At 38.9% G+C, this 20,753-nt stretch overlaps 1 protein-coding gene across 1 annotated transcript in view; it reads right to left on the reverse strand.

The window, feature by feature from the left end:
• The window catches only part of GDA (guanine deaminase), a 79,503-nt gene that overhangs the window by 17,134 nt on the left and 41,616 nt on the right, over positions 1-20,753 (reverse strand). The window contains exons 4-10 of the mRNA XM_072838119.1: positions 13,869-13,956; positions 11,836-11,941; positions 9,884-9,911; positions 8,606-8,713; positions 5,998-6,105; positions 3,088-3,185; positions 689-756 (exon numbers count right to left, since the gene is read on the reverse strand). Of these exons, the coding sequence (XP_072694220.1) occupies positions 689-756; positions 3,088-3,185; positions 5,998-6,105; positions 8,606-8,713; positions 9,884-9,911; positions 11,836-11,941; positions 13,869-13,956 (604 nt within the window). The remainder of the gene's footprint in view (positions 1-688; positions 757-3,087; positions 3,186-5,997; positions 6,106-8,605; positions 8,714-9,883; positions 9,912-11,835; positions 11,942-13,868; positions 13,957-20,753) is intronic.

The raw sequence follows: 20,753 nt of genomic DNA on the forward strand, positions 1-20,753 counted from the left end.
GGCCTGTCTCATACTTTCTAAGTGAGCTGCACTGCCCACAGTCAGGAAAAACAATTGAAATACACTGTAAAAAATAGAGACATCACTAACTCATCAGCCACCTAGAATGTCCTTCAAGTCAGCAAACAACAGACTGCCTGTGGGAATTGGAATCTCATTTTGTTAAACACTGCTCAAAAGCAAAGCAAGTTCTTCATATATCTCAAAGTTCTCAATACTGGCATAGACTGAATCTGTGCTCACTATGGCAAGATCAAATAATTTTCTTCCAAGACAATATTTGTGATGACAGTTACTGAAAACAAAAACCATACAAATCCAAACCATCAAAATCTAGCCAGAAGGACAAAACAAAAGAGGAAGAAAAAAATCAAGAAGTTTTTTTATTAAAAAAAAAAAAAAAACAACAACAAAAACCCCCCTAACACAACTTAGAAGGACCTACCCTTTTTTACCTAATCTCTGACAGTAAGCAAGGATAATGGCCTTCAGGAATTTAGTCTCATCAACACTCTTCCCTCTTTATACATTTTCTTCCTGCTTCCAACCTATTTTATTAGCTCAAGAGTTTTACCAGATAATAAAACTAAATTTTTAAACATAAAACTGTTGCTTGAAAATTAGTCACATCATAAAATTATGCACCTACTCGACCACTTTGCCCACATCCAAATAGCAAATTACTGACCTGTACCCAGCCCTATTTTCACTTCATGTTTCAGGACTTCTAGCACATTGAGAAAGCCGCTGCTGAGCCTGTAGAGAGAGGAGATAGTCAGAACAAGGGGACCCATGTGTTTCCAACCAAAAAAGAGGATACCAACGCAATAATGATGGCGATTTCACTAAAATTATGTTTCCCATCATATCAGCTCATGTTGACACAAACACATTAGCCAAACCAAATCGCACGTCCCAGAGTAAAAGGTGATCATAAAGGAGCTTTAGTACTTGGGTCGAGGTTAATCTCAGGAAGGTACAGAACAGCAAGAAACAGAAGGAAAATGGGATCATTTATAAGGAAAAATAAATGAAGAAAGTCGATCTTTCAGGTAGTGCAAAAGTCTATTGGTCTTCAGTGTTTTGTTTTTTTAAAACCAACTTATCAATGCTTCTATGTTAAGAAGTAGAAGTTATAAAGCATCATCTTTCCTCTGTGTCTGGGATCCTTTGTTACCCTGAGTGAGTAATGACTTCCAAAATCAAAGAGGGTACTACTAAGAAAGGAGGTGCAGGCGAATGAGTCAGGGCCTGAGAGTTCACAGGCTGCTGCTGAGGACCGTAGCAGCTAGGAGAGAAGGTTCCAGGCTGAATTCTGGACATTATGACCTTGAGCTTACTAGATGTGCCACCTTTCTATAAAAACAAAGGAAAACTAAAGTGTTCCTTAGAAGTCTGAGAAGATGCAAAGGTCAAAGTGGTCTTGCTTGAAGATACACCTAACTACCATTGTCGAAGCCCCAATGCACAGGCAATAAATCTTTTAAAGTTGTTGGAGAAAGAACAGCAGTGACCATCTAACAGAAATTTATCCATAAAGAAATTTAACTTCCAACCTCAATTTGCAAAACTGGATCATCTTTTAATTTAGATAGTGTATAACTAACCCATGGGATCTTAAATCCTTTCCCTATCTGGTCAGTTGCTAGACCATAATTATGGTCCCTCGCCATACATGGACAAGATTCCCTGTCATGCCCCATCATGTCTGAAAACCAGAAGACTCTGGAACCTTTCAATACACACCAGAAATATAGCTCTGTGGCCTTCATGCCTTTCCTATACCACATCTGACATGCATCCTTTTTGCTGGCCAACTCCCTAGACTTCCAATCACCAGTACCTCCCAACTCTACCAACGGGCTCTTTCCCCATGACACAACCTACTCTGCCCTTGTTTCAGGAAGGTCAGGAATTCCAGGGAATTAATGCTTCTTCACTTCACCCAGCAGCCCTCCACAATAACTGACAGATCTGTGGAGATAACTATCCCTGCTTCCTCACCCCTTGGGCAGAATGACTTTGAGGTCTGTTTTGTACATTGGTTCCCTGAGTTTTCTGGAAGAATCAAACTTCAGGAGCCTACAGTGGTCACATGCTTGATGATACGTTCTTACTGACTTCTTTCCCTTCTCTGTCTTACCAATCAATCCCCAGAAGTGTTTCCTCAGATCACCTCCCAAATAAACTACTCATACATGGATTGTATCATGGTCTGCTTCTCCAGGAACTCAAAACAAGATGACACAAAGTAATCCTCAAAAAAACTAAAATCTAGTAGAAGCTAAATAAATTCCTTGAATGAATATATGAATGATCAATCTCAACCTGCCTCTAAGTGGGAGGAGTTATAGTCTGGATCAACTAGCACTAGAAATGAGATCCTTTCTGTATTGAATCCTAGAACATGGATTCTTAATCTAGCATCCATGGGTATCATGGGATCTATGAATTTCCTGAAATTAGATGTGACATCTCTATCTCTATGAGCTTTTTTCTGAAGATACAGGTCATAATTTTCATCTGACTCCCTTATAAGATTTAAGACCTTTGAAAGGGTTAAAAACTAATTATGAATGAAGCTTTGAATTCTAGGAAATTACAATAAGACATGGTCCCTCCTGTGTGAACTGACATTCTATTGGATCCAGCAGCATGACATATACAATGGAGTGCTTCTCATAGCACTGACCTTTCTGACTACAAAGCATGCAAAGTAATGGGAAGTCAGTCCCCTCTCTTGAGAACACCTGGCTGGCATATGCATTCTTGTAGTCCTTAGCTCAAACCCCAAAATGCTGTAGGTTTTGAACTCTTTCTGTTATTTTTCCTAATGTCCCATTTTTTGCACAAAAATTTTAAGAGATGTTGTGTTCTTCAAAGGCAAAAATATCCTCTTTTGAGTGCTTTTTCTCCCTATCAATGCACAGGTGAGCCTCTGTGCGTCTATCTGGTTCCTGTCCCAATCAAACAGAACTCTAGGAGAAGGACACTTGGAGGCATGACTGAGAAAACAAAGGTATTTAAGCTGCTAATTTGCAACCCAAATGATCATACTCTACTACCAACTAATTATTGCATACTTACGATAAGTTAGAATTGGGGCAATGTGAGATAGCTGCTCCTCGTTCCTTGAATACCTGCAGTTCTTCTGCAGAAAGGTAGCAGCCATGTGCCATCACTGTCTGGAGAGAAGAGTATCCTGTGTGGAGTTTACCACTTAAAAACGTTTCCAATAGTCTTCACTGACAGCAAGATGTTACAGGCACAGACAAAAGCTGTGACTTGTCTGTAAACATCTTCATAAGAACATTTATGATTACTTGTATGTATAAAATCCATGTACAAGTTACTCTTCAAAAAAGGCCTGTAAAAACACTGGATTACACAATTCTCAGCAAATATGTGGATCTTACTTTTTTCTTTTTTTTAATCTATAAAATAATGAGGGTCCAGGTGATCTACAGCATAGGATATCCACCCAGCTCAAAGATACTATGCTGTCTTCATCTCCGCTTTAGAAAACAACCAAGTTACTTTATTTTCTAATTCTACATGGTGAGCAACCAGTGGGGTTGTGCTTATTCCTATCTTAATCAGAACTTACTATAAGTAAGTTTTCCTTTGTCAGACATGGAAGCTGTAGGCATAATCCTGGAAAGAGTTGGGCTTTTATTTCTGCTCCTAGTTAAATACAGGCACTGATGCTCTCAACACATATAACCAAATAATCTTTATTTATCTATCTTTTAAGTCTTTTTAAAATTTGAGTATAGTTAACACAACCAAATTAACCGTTTAAGAGGCACCTGGTGGCTCAGTGGTTGAGCGTCTGCCTTTGGCTCAGGGCTTGATCCTGGTCCTGGGATCAAGTCCTGCATCAGGCCCCCCGCTGGGAGCCTGCTTCTCCCTCTGCCTGTGTCTCTGGCTCTCTCTCTCTCTGTGTCTCTCATGAATAAGTATAAAAAAATCTTTAAAATAAACCCAAACTGTTTTATCACCTATATTTACATTTTCACAAAATTAGGAAATGTATCTATTAATTTGGAAGACAAAATTATCCATGAAGGCAGGCACTGCACACATACAACACTTCTCTATTTAGTCCTGGTAAGATTTGTGGGATTTCCTAAATAAGACTTAAGCCTTTCTTACAGTATATATATATATATAATATGTAATATTACTCAACTTTAAAAAAGATGAGATATTGCCATTTGCAACAACCTTGATGGACCTAGAGGGCATTATGCTAAGTTATTATGCTAAGTGAAATAAATCAGAGAAAGACAAATACCATATGACTTCACTCATATGTGGAAACTAAAACAAAGAAAAATTAATAAGCAAAGAAAGAGAAGCAGAATCAGACCTATAAACAAAGAAAACAAAGTGATGGTTGCTAGAAGAGAAGAGGCAGGAGGATGGGCAAAATGAAGGAAGAGGAATGGGAGACACAGGATTCCAGTTAAGGGATGAATAAGTCTTGGGAATAAAAGGCAATATAATCAATGGTAATAGGGAATATAGTCAATGGTAATATGTTGTATGGTGACAGGTGGTAGCCACACTTGTGGTGAGCACAGCATAACAGAGAAAAGTTGAATCATTATGTAATGCTCTGTGCATCAACTCTACTCAAAAGAAAAAAATAAAATAAAATAAAATAAATAAAATAAAATAAAATAAAATAAAATAAAATAAAAAGGCTTTACTCTTTCAAAATTCTTTTTCCTTCAGTACAAAACCTGTTTCTAATAGCTTTCTCCTTTGGGAGACACAGCTCAGTGACCACAGAATTATTAATAAAATAAAAATTTCCCAAATTCTGTGCAAATAAAATTAACATGCAAATAGGAGGTTAATTTATTAATCATATGGAAATATATGTAAAGGAGGATGAAAATTACAGCGTAGCATTTACAAGATCTATGTAGAATATTAACCTTTCAAAGTAGTCATATTCAGCCCTCTGTTCATCATCCGAAAGAATTTATTCACTGCAGTAGAATTTATTTGCTGCAGTAGGTTCAACTCTCCATGCAGTCTGTACAATTCATTGGAGGCCAAGGGGTATATGGTTGTAATGAGGTGTCACCTCACTATATTAATTGTAATTAATGTAAAATTATTTAGTTATGAAAGTATTATATACTAATTTTTTAAAGCAATACCACAGTGTTTAAAAATAGAGTAAAAAGTCCTTCTGTTTTCTCCCTCAGGAAGACCGTTTTTTAACATTCAATGTTTGTACTCCCTTATACTTTTTTTTAAGAGACAGAGAGAGAGAGCAAGAAAGAGTACGTAAGTGGGGAGGGGCAGAGGGATTCTCAAGCAGGCTCCATACTCAGCATCAACCCCAATATGGGGTTGATGACCTGAGCCCAAATCAAGAGTCAGGTGCTTAACCACAGAGCCACCCAGATGCCCCTCCAAATCATTGTTTTTAAGTGAGCATGCACCCACACATACACACATCAAACACAAACAACCCTTATAAACATTCTTCCTTGTGAGCCTGTATACATCATTCTTGCGAATGCTGGATAAAATTTTAATTATGGATGTTCTATAATCTAGACAATCCCCCACTGATAGACATTTCCTGACTTTCACATTAATTAACATTCCTATTCATATTCCTTACAGAATGGATCCTTAGAAATGCATCTGCTAACTCAAGGGAATGCACATTTACATTCTGATGGATACTGACAAAATATCCTTGGGCCAAATGACATTCTTACCCCCAAAGAAGTCTTTAGATTTATTTACTGGCATGAAACTTCAGGCCAATTTTTAACTATACATCCATGCACGCGTGGTGTATAAGCTTTACTCTAGTTTGGGAAATGTGCACATGTTGAAGTCTGAAGATTACTATTGAGATTTTATTTTATTATTTCATTTTTCCCCACTGCCCTCCATTACTGAGATCTTAAAATGTAGATAAATATGCCCTACTTTACACAGATTATGTCATGATATGCAATGTACCTTATCTGTCAGAAGATTGTTTCTATCATACACATCTGTGTAATTTTTATAATCGTAAAACAGGCTCTTCACAGCTTCAACTTCACTGATATTTTCACTTATGTGGCTCTACAAGAAAAGAAATAATATTTTCAATTTTCTAATGTGAAATACCATTAGAAATCATACTTCCTATCCCAACAATGATAAGGATGGTTTCTACTTGCCTATATAAGACAACAAAGATTCTACATGTGCTTTATTGAAAACAATTATTCATATTATACATAACATCTATAAGAAAAAGAAACTATGAATGTGAGCATGATAATTACATCGATATGTAATGTTCTAGCCCTAACCTTAATCCATATTATGTTCTTTCCATAGCAAGAATGAATAAAAATAAAAAGTACTTGAAGAGAGTCAAGAACCTAGCTATTTGTGGCAACTTGCCTCTTCTGGTACTGGCCATTAAGAAAAGAGTTTATTGGTCATAAAAGGACAGACAGCATGGTTCTTTCTTAAGAAAACTGGAACTTGAACAAGGAGAGATGAATGCTAGCCCAAGTTCTGAGCCTAGTCATTTGTCTTAGGGTGAATCAGTTCTTTCCTTTGGGTCTCTACATTCTCATCTCTCAAATATTAGGGTTGGGCTAAATGAGTGATTTTCTAAATTCTAAACTCTTCCAGTTTTGAATATGTTATTCATATAAAAATTCATAGAAATCCAATATGTAAAAGGCATAAACAAGTTGTGTCTCAGGAAGAAGCAGGATTGGGATTTAAGAACACTGTCCTCATTTTGCCCACTTTGTCAGCTTCCAAAATAAGTTCTTGTACAGAAGACAGTTTGCGAATAACTGAGTTTGACAATTCTGAAGTCACCAAAAAAGAGCCCATAAAAATCCACATCCAACAGAAACAAATGAGTCCTGGCCCACACACCAACCTTACTCCAGGGCACCATAAACCCTGAGAGGGCAGTAAGTACTTTTGAGACACAACATTTAAGTGTAACCACTTCATCCCCTTGCCTAAAACAAAAATCATTCCAGATCAACTGGTGATGAGTACATATTATGGGAAAAAAACTCATGAGCAAGTTGCCACTTCCAAGAATAGCAAAGCCATTTCCCTTTCTCCATGAGGTAGAGTGTGAACCAAATGAGAGAAAAAAGAGCAATGGTCTAAAAATAGAGTGTTCTACCTAGAGGGTGAGCTCTATCCTGGCCTTGAGGAAATCTAGACCACTAAGGAAATACATGGGCATCTGAAGGGAAGAAGGGTCAAGCAGATGATTCTTTTCACTTTGATAAGGTTGAATAAATGCTGAATGAACATGCACACATGCATACACCTCTAGCAAAGATATACTTGATTTTGTTTTGTGTTCATGGAGTTCAGGACACACTACCTCCAAATGTGGCACTGTAGTATATTGTACATTTTAAGCTGAAGGAAAATAGCTGAAGATCAGAATGACCTTCCCCTCCCCATCATCCCTGTAACAGATCAAAAAACTTTTATGTGAGGGTGCCCATCCTATACTTGGAGGAAAGGAGCAGCCTTATCTCTGAAGACAAAGGGGTGCTCAGAAGAATCCAAACAACGATCATATTCTTCCATGACTGCTCACTTGTCACCAAATCTAGCCTAGAAATGCTCCTGTTTCTTACTTTGCGTCTTCATTTCCTTATGAAGGCTCCTGTATCATGTAAAACTTATATTAAATACATTCGTATGCTTTTCTCCTTTGTCAATTTAGTCTCCAGACCCAGCCAGGGACTCTAAGAAGGTCAAGGATGACTTTTTCCTCCCCTACAATTGTATGGGATTGAATAAAAAATACAAATACCACAGTCCTCCGAAAAGGGAGAAGGGTAATGAGAATAGTTAATGAGCCTCAACAAAATAATCAAGAATCAATGATAAAGAATAAATGATAAAGAATCAATGTGTTGCCTTTTCCCTAACTTGCCCTTTGTTATAAGATAGTCAACTCTTAAGGGGGAAAATTTTAGTGCAGTCTGTAATGAAGCTTGGACGGGGGAAGGGGAGCTTGCAAATCCCAATTTTAACCCAGCTGAAAGCTTCAAAAAAGTGCTTTATTCCTAAATTGCAACCATTTAGTGACAAAGTAAGATACACTTTTTTTGTTCCTGATTTTAAATTAAGAAACTCAGAACAAAAGGGCTTTTAAATGCATTTTTGTAAGGTAGAAATTAGGTTCTTTTTGCTTTTCAAATAATAGGTGGTTCCTCCAAAAATGAAGGCCTAGAACACTGAGAAAAGGATCAAATAAAAGAGAAAAGTGGGAAAGAAATGTATTAAATTTATCCTACAGAGAACAGGTAAGCAGTGTCTCATTGATCTGGCTTGGTTACATATGATGGCCTTGTCTCTCCATGCTTGATCAAAGAAAATTGAGGGTAAAAGGAAGTTTAAGTTTCTTATCTGGGAAATTAAAGCAGCAGATTTAGGTGATGTCTCTAAGAGCCCTTCCTGTCGTTTGATTCTATTTCTCTAGGAGATCTCAGGAGAAGAACTGGAGATTACCAACAGAATTTAGGGTACTGAGAAGTCTTGCCGGTGTTGACAGAGGCATGTATAGGAGAAAAACACCCACCTGAATATGCAAATTATGGATCTTCGCGATGCTTCCTAGTTTATTCAACAAGGTGTCAGTGCAGGAAAGAGAAAAACGTGGTGTCACTATGGGCTTCACTCTAGAATACTGAAAATAATAATTTAAAAAATTGGTAAGGAAACTATGGATATCATGAATGCATGGCATACCTCAACATGCATATCATACAACGTGATAATTTTATGTCTTCATTTTGGGTGATAGTCCCTCATTCTAAGAGTGGGTGGAAGTAGTGGGTTTCATGGAAACAGCTCATGGCTAAGGACAACAGAGAGACTAGCACCAAGTTCAACGGAAGATTTTGTCTCAAATGACAGATACCCCCAGTCCTACATCCACATGAAGGCTCAGACGAGGCCTTGACTTGGTGGCCCTCAAGAAGAAAAATGGGAAGCAGAAGAACTTCTAAAGGAGACTGCTATGGGAAACTAAAAGTGAAGCGGTGGTCCCTTCCCCAACTACATCTTGGGGAGGAGTGCTGGCCATGGCCTCCCTCAGGACGTTTAGTGGCAGCACTGGCTCTGATGTCACCCAGGGTGAAGGCTGAACAGGTGGGAAGGGCTCCAAGGGGAGTGGTGAGGATGTGGAACCACAAAGCTCCATCTGTTCTCCCAAGATGAGATTGAAAGTAATGGGGTTTTTATGGTTTCCAATCAGCCCTCAAAAGTTGGTAAGGGGAGAGTCTGGCTTGCCCATCTAAGAGATTGCACAATGGAGCTACGGTCCAGTCTGCTGGCGGTAGAGGCAGGAAACAGCACTGCCTCCACAGGCTCACCAATGCCAGGACACTGCAAAGAGGAGTGTGTGGTGTGGCTGAGGGTCTGCAGGCCATGTGACATACCAAACATTAGGGTCCAAGGTGGCCAATGACTGGGGCATCAGGACACCACCCATGCTTCAGACCAGATCAGGGAATCCAAGAGGCCAGAGTCAATGTTGGTATAACCAACTTCCAGTTGCTATCAATCTGTCCACATCCCTGAAGCCCTCTCCCACCTCCCCCTGGGCCAGTCCTGTGTATTTAGACGGTTCCAGAAGAGAGGAAGGGAAAGCCATCGAGAAGACAAAAAAAGGCTGACCTCACAGAACTGAGTTGAGGGTCCACTGTAAAAACAATCTAAAGCTCTGGGAAAACATTTCTGCCTGCATGGAGTAAGCCAAATGTACACAGACTAATCTTTACCAAACAACTTAATAACAAATCTTACAAATAACACAATAGCAATCCAAAACCAAGTGGGGAACAAGCTTACTTACGTTCTTTTGGAGCATTCTTGACACAAATCTGAAATAAAGCAACAAATGGGAAGATATAAAATTTTGCATTTTAAGTAGTTTTTTTAAAAGGAGGGAAACGTGATACCTACATGTCTTCATATCCATGCAAACCCTTCTGACGCTATACGTGTTTCACCACCACTAATTAAGGATTAACAAGTAGTAATTACTCTGCTTTCTCATTTGCACCCAGAGAGACAGAGTGCAAAATCACAGGGAGATGCAATTTTATCATCTAACATCAGCTGAGCTGTTCATGAGTATTCCCATAGCACTCAAGCCATTCTACTGGCTTAAGCTCTATTTGGGGGAACATTTCAGGGTGTCATGCTCCAGGCATATTTAGAGTCTTGGAATCCTATGCACCTGGAGACATTTAGAAGCCACAGGGCTCTCTCCTCCTTTACAGAGTGAGAGCTACTTCTCACACAGTATCATCATTTCCTTTCTTATCTTTTCTTTTTTAAAAATTTTATTTATTTGACAGAGAGAGAGCAGAAGCAAGCAGACTGGCAGGCAGAGGGAGAGGGAGAAGCAGACTCCCTGCCCAGCAGAGAGCCCAACGCAGGGCTTGATCCCAGGACCCCAGGACCATGACACGGTCCAAAGGCAGATGCTTAACCAACTGAGCCACCTAGGTAGCCCTCATCATTTATTTTCAAAGGCTGAGTCCTCCTGGGCATAGATGTTGGGGTAAGGCAGACACAGAATAAGCCCAAGGTGCTGTAAAATGGAGAGGGTGGAGGAAATGGGGCTAGACAGGACAGGGGTGGCAATCAGTGATGGTAGTTTCTGTAGGGTCCATGAAACAGCTATTTGTGCCCTGACTGAAAAAATTTACTAGCTACCTTTCTGCCTTCTGGTACTCCTTTGTTTCAGAATAAAATGATTAAGGTTTAGTATGACCACAAACCCACACCTGTAAAAAAAGTTCAGCATGTGGCCAATGATAAGAGGAAGGTGCTCACTTTGCCCTTTCTGTGAGCTGGTGGCAGTTCCTAAGCCACCCTTTTTCAGAGGACACATTTAAGGTGGAGGATATTTGGAACTGTAGAAAAGTTGGGCTTCTAAAACTTGCATCAGGATAGGTTAGGTCCTGGGGAAGATTTACAATGGAAGAATGCTCTTCTACATCTCTTGGAATGTTGAATGCCATACAACACAATTCCTAGTCAAATCAAAATCCTCAAGGGACTATGGAAAAGCCATTAAAGAAATGTCGATAAAGTACTTTTGGGATTCATAGACTATATCAATGTAATATTATTTATTTTTTATGTATATTTTTTATTGGAGTTCGATTTGCCAACATATAATATAACCCCCAGTGCCCATCCATCAAGTGCCCCCCTCATTGCCTGTCACCCAGTCACCCCATCCCCCCACCCACCTCCCCTTCCACTCTCCCTCGTTCCTTTCCCAGAGTTAGGAGTCTCTCATGTTTTGTCACCTTCTCTGATTTTCCCCACTCATTTTCTCTCCTTTTCCCTATAATCCCTTTCACTATTTTATCCCAATGTAATCTAAAAAGAGCATTAACAAAAGCTCATGACCTCAGATGAGAGGATGACCCCACAACCAAAAGTAATCTGATGCGTAGACCACATACACTTAAAGCAATTCAATGGATAGGAGAAGCCTCCCATCTATAAGAGAGAAGAGGGAAGTGGTAAATCATTAACTTTTGAAAAGAATCGTTCATTTCACAAGGGGATTGGCCCTAAAACTCCTATAGCAAATTCCCAGAGGCTTCAAAATAGTATTGACATGCGACACTTTCTTTAGGAGCAGACCAACTGCATGATCGAAGGCAGACCCACACAGTGACATATGTGCATATCTTCCTGGTCCACAGAGGTTACTGCTCCCCATCTCTAACTCCATCAGTGCCTCAGAGGGATCTCCCACCAGATAAATCAGGACAAATGTACCTCTCTGTTTCCTTGATTGATGCCTCAGTGGTTTCCTTGTATTCTGGAACAGTGGCATTCATATCCATGCAGACTTTGCCCACAAATGCCCGCTGCCCAAATTTATCTGTGAGGCACACACAAACAGAATCTGAAGTCAGGTTGTCTTCTCCCCAAAAGACTATTTTCCCCAGTATTTAGGAAACACATTTAAATTAAAATCATTATGAAGACACAAGTGAGAATGTCAAGTGAGATCATCACACCATTTAAGAACAATAACAATGGCAACAAAACCACACCAAATTCTGTAAGATATAAAGGTCTTTTATTGACTCATTATTCCTTGGATTACTAAGGACTCAGTGATAATATCTGATTATGGTCTAAACTTGTATGTGCCCAATGTCTTCTGTTACGTGTAGGGCTATGAGGAATACACTCAATAATGTATATAAAGGGTCTGGCACACAGAGCTTAGAAAAGATACTGCTGCTCGTCTTATCCGCAGCAATGCCAATTATTGCCATCAGTGGGGAATCTGATTTAGAACTACTAGTAGCGCTCAGCACTTCCGGAACCTATTCCTCATTAGAGATGCTACAGAAGTTTTATTTCAGCTAGAAAGTTGAAGCTACGTGGGGTGATATTAATTTTATGTACAATGTCTCTGCCTCTGTCCTAGGAGTCTTGCAGCAGTCTTTTTGCCTCTCTCTTTCCCCTGTAATTCGTTCTAATACCTAGCCATTAGTTACTCCTCCCTGAAACACCACCTTTATCACATACCTCATCTGGCTCAAAATCTTTGAGTATCTGATGCATATTTGAACCTGTCCACAATCTGAACTATCCCATCTGCCCAGCCTCCTCTCCCATCCACCATGCAGTGAATCCTGTCCTCCAGGTCAGTCACTCTGTTCCCAGCTTTGTGTATCACTATGGATTTCCCTGTCGCCACACCTTTGTCCATGTCATTTCCCCTGTTGGGAAGATACTCTCCTCTATCCCCATTTGATGTCCCTGTAATGCGCTGTTTAAAGTCCCCCTCTATGAATTCTTTCCAGTTGATCCAATTCTGTTTCCTCTATCTCACCCAAAAATAGCAATATATATTTTCAGTGCTCCCCTTTAAGCCTCTGGCTGAAACTACTTTGGCTAAAAAGCAGAAGTACCAGCACATCAGCCAATGGTACTTACTGATCATCTGCTATGTTCTGGGCACTGTGCAAGATACAAATTTTGGAATTACTCATCTTTTTTTTTAAGATTTTATTTTTTTCTTCATGAGAGACACACAGAGGCAGAGACACAGGAAGAGGGAGAAGCAGGCTCCCTGTGGGGAGCCTGATGTGGGACTCAATCCCAGGACCCTGGGATCTATCACAACCTGAGCTACCCAGGTGCCCCCTGGAATTACTAATCTAAAGCCAATCTCATATCTGCTTACTAGCTGTGTGACTTGGGCATGTTATGGCCTCTGAGTATCAGTTTATCCATCTATAATGCGAGGACATTAACAACTACTTCTAAAGACTGTTTGCAACTGAGCTGAGATAATCCATATAGAATGCTTTGTGCAAAGCCAGGCATCTAGCAAGAGCAAAGCAACGGTTAGTACAGTTATTAATCAAGGCATATCGTTATTAATTGGTTAATCCTGTCTGGCTCCTCAAGGGCAGAGACTATGTTCTATTTCACTGTGTTCCCATCATCTAGCACAGTGTTCTAAGTCTAGCCAACAGCCAAGACATGCCTGCGGATTATAATACATTAAACTGTTGCCACCGTGAGAATTAGTAAACGCCCTAAATTAATCTACAAAATTCAGACCCATACACATCATTCTGGAATCAAAACCATAAGTAAATAATCATATTGCTTACACAATAAAAAACATTCAAAGGCTATATACAAACACCTAATTACTTGCAAGAAGTGCAGCGCTCAAATTCTAGCAATTAAAAGGCAGTACAGCCCACATGTATCAGTCATTGCTGGGCATGGTCTGACTGTCTTGGCTTGAGTGTCCATAAATCATGGTTTCATTTCCTCACCTGCAATTTCTGCAAGGAGCAGAGATGAGTCAGTGTGAATTGTTCCAAAGTAACAAGCTGTGGTTGTTCCATTCTTTAGTGTTCTCCTCTAAAAATAAATCACAAAAACCATGAATTGCGTGTGCCCAGAAAAGTCACATGGCAAATAAAGATGAAAATAGAATTCTAGTTTTTAATTTTAAAATGTTTTTACTTAAAGGGATGCCATCTTGATATGAAATACAGTTAAGGTAAATGGCAAAAGTATTTATATTCCGAAAGTGTGAGCTGGAGAAGCAGCTGGTACTTCTGATTTCCTAGATTTCACACCGTTCTGTGTTGCAGAATTCACAAAATGTAATACTAATTAATTCCTTGCTTTTTAGAATTATTTAAGGATATCCAAACTTTATTGCATCAAGAGATGAATAATGAGATTTTTCCATCTAGATAGAAGAGGGCAAAATTATTCAGCCAGATTTCTAGTTCAACCTGGCAGATTAGTCACATGTATTTATCTCCCTTCCTTAGCAAATTTCCAGTAAACTAACAGTAAAGGAGGATAAAACGTATTAACCCACAAGAAAGAGACATGAGCAGAGGAAACATTTCTACGTGTTCTTAGAAGACAAAAAAGACATGGATGAGAATCTGGAAGTGACTTTATAAGGGGAAAAAGAAGCAAAGAGCTGTTAACAGAAAATTGGCTGACAGTCTGTATACAGATGATTAAACCCTGGCAGGATCCTCCTTGTCTTTGTTGAAATCAGCCAACCACCCCAACCTGATTCTTGCAGGAGAGATCCGCTCTTGCAGAAAAGGAGTAGTATTGGAAACTAGGCACCCAATATGGCAAGGTACAGCAGAGACTGAAAAGAATTTTAAGTGGATAATCTGGTTGACCCTCTGAATCCTTGGCCACTTTCCTCAAAATGCCACATATGCAACTCCCACCACTCCTACCAGGACTGAGGAACTCTTTCCTAGAGAAGAATGGCTGTAGAAGGAAGATATCCTCAAATAGCATTTGGGGCCCATAGTTGAAAAGGCTGTTTATTACCTTCACTTTTCATCCTATAATGAAGTTCACTAGTCAGTAGTGGTACTCCCATCTAGACTTCCAATCAGCATTTTAGAGCATCACACTTAAGTACAAAAAAATATGTTTAAGGTTCAACAGACATTGGAGGAAAGTTCATATAAAAAAGAGAAGGAGGGGCAGCCCTGGTGGCTCAGCGGTTTAGCACTGCCTTCAGCCCAGGGCCTGATCCTGAAGACACGGGATCAAGGCCCATGTCAGGCTCCCTGCATGGAGCCTGCTTCTCCCTCTGCCTGTGTCTCTGCCTCTCTCTCTCTCTCTCTCTCTCTCTCTCTCTCTCTGTCTCTCATGAATAAACAAAATCTTTAAAAAAAAAAAAAAAAAAAAGAGAAGGAGGAAAAAAGAATCTGGAAAAATATCTTCAAGGAAAGAGGCAATCTATAACGTAAGAAGGGTGCTTGATTAAAAAAAAAATCAATGGGGGCACCTGGGTGGCTCAGTTGGTTAAGCATCAGACTCTTGATTTCAGTTCATGTTATGAGCTCAGTGTTGTGGGATTGAGCCCTGAGTCAGACTCTGTGCTCAGTGGGTAGTCTACTTCTCTCTGTATCCTTCTCCCTCTGTCCTTCCCCCACTCACATGTACACTCTCAATAAAATAAAAAGAGGGCAGCCCCAGTGGCCCAGCAGTTTGGTGCCACCTTCAGCCCAGGGTGTGATCCTGGAGACCTGGGATTGAGTCCCACGTCAGACTCCCTGCATGGAGCCTGCTTCTCCCTCTGCCTGTCTCTCTCTCTCTCTCTCTGTCATGAATAAATAAATAAAATCTTTTAAAAAATAAAAAGAAATAAATATCTTTTAAAAATTATGATTAACATTCTCAATTAAATAAAAGAACATACTGCATTCACAAAACAAGAACAGATCAAGAACAGAATGCTATGAAAATCAGAGAAGAGCTCTCTGACAGTAAAGCTTTTTATAAATGAAATTTAAAAGTCAATAAACGGATTGTAGGGCAAATTTAAAAAGAATCTCTCAGGGGAAAAAATACTTCACATTTAAGATAATAGGGAAGAACATGCCCTATTTTAACAGCCACTACTCAGCTTAAACCAATTGTTGAAAAAAACAAGCGAGAGCCCAGTGACATTAGTTAGTCCTAAAGGTTGGGAGAACTGGGAAATCTGGACTTTATGTAAATCTTTTCAAAGTTTAAGATACTTTGTACATGAAGTAACACATGTCTGGCTGCTGGAGTTGTTTAGAGCCTGACAGTTACAGATAAGGATAAACCCTTCATCAGAATCACAAATTCAGGAAAAAGGCTACTAGTATCATGACAGAGATATTGAATTCCATCTCCAGCAACCAGAAAAATGCCTAAATTCCACGGTGTGCCCAGGAAACAATTGTTGAATGAACCCCTGAGGAAGCAGAATTATGAAGCAACAAGAGACATAAAATGAACTAAAATTAGCAGCCTTAGATGAAGAGAACAGGACATTGTACCCTTGAAAGAGAAACAGGCTATTGCAACAGTTAAGAGTGAATTAATGATTTGTAAAATTGGGCCACAGCATTCTCTACTAATGTAGCATGAAAGAGACACTAAAGTATATACAGATGTTTCCATATTTTTCTAACAAGAGTTATCAAGAGAAAAATGTAGACTGGAGGGAAGAATATATGGGAATGGAGGAGGAAAGAGAGAGAGGGAAATTTCTCAGATGGAAGACAGGAGTTCTCATATTGAAAGAACTACATATTTAAAAGAATGAACTGAAAAAAAGGTCCATAATGAAATCACAGAATGTCAAGAATGAAGAGAAAATCTTGAAGGCCAGCAAATTGGCCAGAAAGGAATGAGAGTCAGAGTGACACCAACACATTGGATGCTGATGAACAAATAATTTCAAATGGAATTCTCTCTACAGCTAAAGCACATCATTTGAGAGAACAAAGTAAAACCATTTTCAGTAATTCAAGGATAAATAAGAAGGTTTATTACCTACCTTATTGGAAATGATTATCAGAGGCTAATATTTCAAGACAATGAATACAAAAGAAGACAGGGATCCAAGTAGCAAAAGAAAAAGCTCATTGTTAAATTAAATACAGATATTGAAAAATAAAGTGGAATTAAATTTTAAAGTTAAAGCTTATTTTATTATAAAGATTTATTTAGGGGATCCCTGGGTGGCTCAGTGGTTTAGCACCTGTCTTCAGCCCAGGGTGTGATCCTGGAGACCAGGGATAGAGTCCCGCATCTGGCTCCCTGCATGGAGCCTGCTTCTCTCTCTGCCTGTGTCTCTGCCTCTCTCTCTTTCTGTGTCTCTCATGAATAAATAAATAAAATCTTTTAAAAAAGATTTTATTTATTTATTTGATTGAGTGAAAGAGAAAGGGAGAGTGGGAGGGAACAGCACAGAGAGAGGGACTCTTCAGCGGACTCCCTGCTGAGCACAGAGCCTGACCTGGGGTTTGCTCTCACGACCTGAGATCATGGCCTGAGCCAAAAGCATGAGTCAGACACCTAACTGACTGTGCCACTAGGGACTCCTAAAGCTTATTTTAAATTAAGTGTAGATGTTGAAAAAAATAAACTAGAACCAAACCTCAGATGATAGAACATATGATGTGGTAAGAGGTATGGATGAAGAAGGGAATATACATAAGGTTCTTGTCTTGTTGGAGGAAATATTGAAAAATGGTAGAAGACTTGTCTAATACTCTTAACAATCTAATAGAGACATTAAAATGTCATATTGACAGGGAACACACAATCTTTTAAAAAGTGGGCAGAAAAATCATAAAAATTGACCTTTTGATCAGGTCATAAAATAAAGTGAGCAAAATCCCAAGAAAAATAATCATGTAAGTTGCCTACACAAACCAGAATAAAATGAACTCAAAATTAAAATGGAAGTATAATCTAACATGTTCTAAGTTCTCAAAATATTATATAACGTTCTAAAATCTTGGCTTGAAGATGAACTCAAAATGGAAAGTGTCAGCCCTTTAGCAAGAAGGATAATGGAAGTGCCACAGAGACACTCACAGTAAGTCCTCCCTCTGATGGGGGTAGGGGGAGGGAGGGGAGAAGCTTTCACTAGTTGAGAAACTGCACTTTGAAATTGGACTAGAAGGAACTAGAAAGTTCAAGGATTGGCCCAAGTTATAAAGAACAGGACAGAGAGAAACCACAGAGAAAAAAAGGAAAAGGAAGGAGAGATCGAAGAAAGGAAAGAACCCCTGAGCTACTCTTACTGGTTCCCACTGAGTTCAGCCCATTTAACACACCAGCTACATGTGTGCGACTAATATAACTGAAAGAAATGAATCTGGCTATAAAACCTTACTGAAGAGGAATGCAGCCACTTTCCTTCTTCATTTGTTCTATATTTGGGCATCCTGGACCCAATTCCACCCTAATTCTTCATAAAAAGCTTTCAAGAGCACTCATCCATTAGTGACAGGTTTGTATTTTTCCCATTTATCAGAATCTAATAAGACCAACATCAGACTGTAGGTTGTGTTTCTCAATTGTTCCTCAACCTTCAATTCTTGACAAGAAGAGTTTTGAGACTAAGCTTTTTGAGCTCAAAATAGGCATCAAACATAGGGTGACTACAAACTTCAAGGCGAGTAGCAATGGCCTCTTCACAGAGTAGATGATTTGCATTTCCAGTGGGCTGCCATAGTGGAGGGAGAGTGGTCTGTTCCCTTTCTCTTCGCCTTGTACTTTAGTGATTTGATACCTCTTTGGAATTAGTTGGATTCATCAGCTGAATCTTTGACAACCCCATAGAGTAAGCATATTCATTCTATTTCCCAGAATATCTGCAATGCATTTATCTTGGTACATTTACCACTCTTCAATCCCTTGACTACAAGCTATATAATTAATATAGATTCCTGAACCTTCCAGTCTTTTTAGTTCATTCCAATCCAATTTGAAACTGTAATCTCTCACCCAGTTTGCAATGTTTAAAGGCAGATCATCCAGGCTTGCTTTACTGGGATTTTTTTTTCTAAATAATCTCAGGAGATGTTTGTTAATGTATACTTTAAAATTATTTGCAGATTAAATGATCACTGTCATCTATGGTGCAAAACTCTGAGATCTTGATTTGCTGAAGTATAGATCTAGGACTGTTTCCTGAGGGAGAAAGTAAAAAAAAAAAAAACAAAACAAAACAATAATGGCTTGGTTCTTATTATATGTACTGTCGTTTTAGCATCCCTTTGCATTGCCATGAGCAGTCGTCAGCCTAGGGACAGGTTCTAGTTAACAAATCTCAACACATACAGATTTCAACCATAGCATCAGCACATCCAACTGTTAAAGTGTGCAGGCTTATCTGCTCATAATCAGAAACAGACATATGCAACGCAAATATTTGTAAAAATAAAATCTATTTTGTACCACTGACATTAAATACTTAGCTCTCTGATATAAGAAACAGCCTTTATGGAGTACTGCCTGAGGATATATGTTTCTAGATATTCTAAATGTCTAAACATAAAACAAAGATATTTTTGGGCTTTTAAAAAATATTATAGCACCTTAACAATATACATTTTAAGAGAGCATATATCTAGATAAAATATTATTGAAACTAATTTTTAAGAAAATCAGTATAAGGAATGAAAATGCTTTACCTTAACAAATATTTTATTCTTTATCATATACACAGTGTAAATTACAAAATTTATTTCCCTCTCTGGGTCAGCTACTAGAAATTTAAAGCTGTATTTGTGACAAATTCTAACAAGCGCATGGACTCCCATTGCAAACATTTATCTCTCAGTTTTATTTTTTCTTTCCTCCCTTTTTTCCTTTGCCATGCTTTGGTGACTCATTTGCTTCCATTGTATACTATGTTATTTGAAGATATCTCAAGCTCTTTTTAGAACAATGAGAGGTATAAATAAATTTTGAGAATAAAAAGATTTGGTGCGGTTAATGCAATTCATTAACACAATGGCCCAGCAACTTCATGCACCGTGTGAGTCCTTCTCAATTTTTCTGGTGTCATGTGGATGCATGCTAAATAAGTAAGATCCACAATTACACTGAATTAATACATAAATAATTTAAGCATTTAAAGGACAGCACTTACTCTTACTCCTCAAGGCTTGAATCATGCAAGACCAGGGGAAATAGCAGAATGGCTAGGTAACTGTATAGGGCTATGATACTGTCCCTTTAGAAGTGACACTATAGAAGATAGCCATCACTTCAGAAGGAAAACTATCAATGGGTCCAACAGCAATACTGAAATATTCGGACTAAGTGTGTTGCATGACAAGAGGTAGTGGTCAGATAAGGAGGTATTTGCAGAGGGTATTCTCAACTGCAGAAGCTGTTTCTGGTTGCTTAGTGGATTTGGCATAGGGATGGAGTCGAAAGAAGGGGACTGATTTCCTTGAGAGAGTGGAAGGTCAGTTTCAGAGCCTTCAATCTGTGGTTGGCATACACAATGGTCACTGTTCAATGACCAGACTAGCTCCATAGTTCCCTCTAGTGGTGTTAATGCCCATCACCGTCCCACATACCCTGCTATGGGGAGCATCCTATTTTCCCTTCTTGGGAACCTACTAAAATAATGTGATATCCTTCTAACTGTAATTTTAAATTTAAATTTTAAATTTCCTTGGCTATTTTTTAAAAGCAAACATATAGAGCGCCTACCATGTGTCAGGCACTATTCTAAGAACCTCGCAAATATTAACTTATCACAACAACCCCAAGAAGTAGTTACTATCATTATCTCTACTTTATTTTACAGATGGGGAAAATGAGTCACAGAACTTTCCAAAGGTTACACAGCTATTCCATATGGTCCCCAGAACAGCACTGTG

This window comes from Canis lupus, chromosome 1 (genome assembly GCF_048164855.1).
Source record: "Canis lupus baileyi chromosome 1, mCanLup2.hap1, whole genome shotgun sequence".
Taxonomy (NCBI): Eukaryota; Metazoa; Chordata; class Mammalia; order Carnivora; family Canidae; genus Canis; species Canis lupus.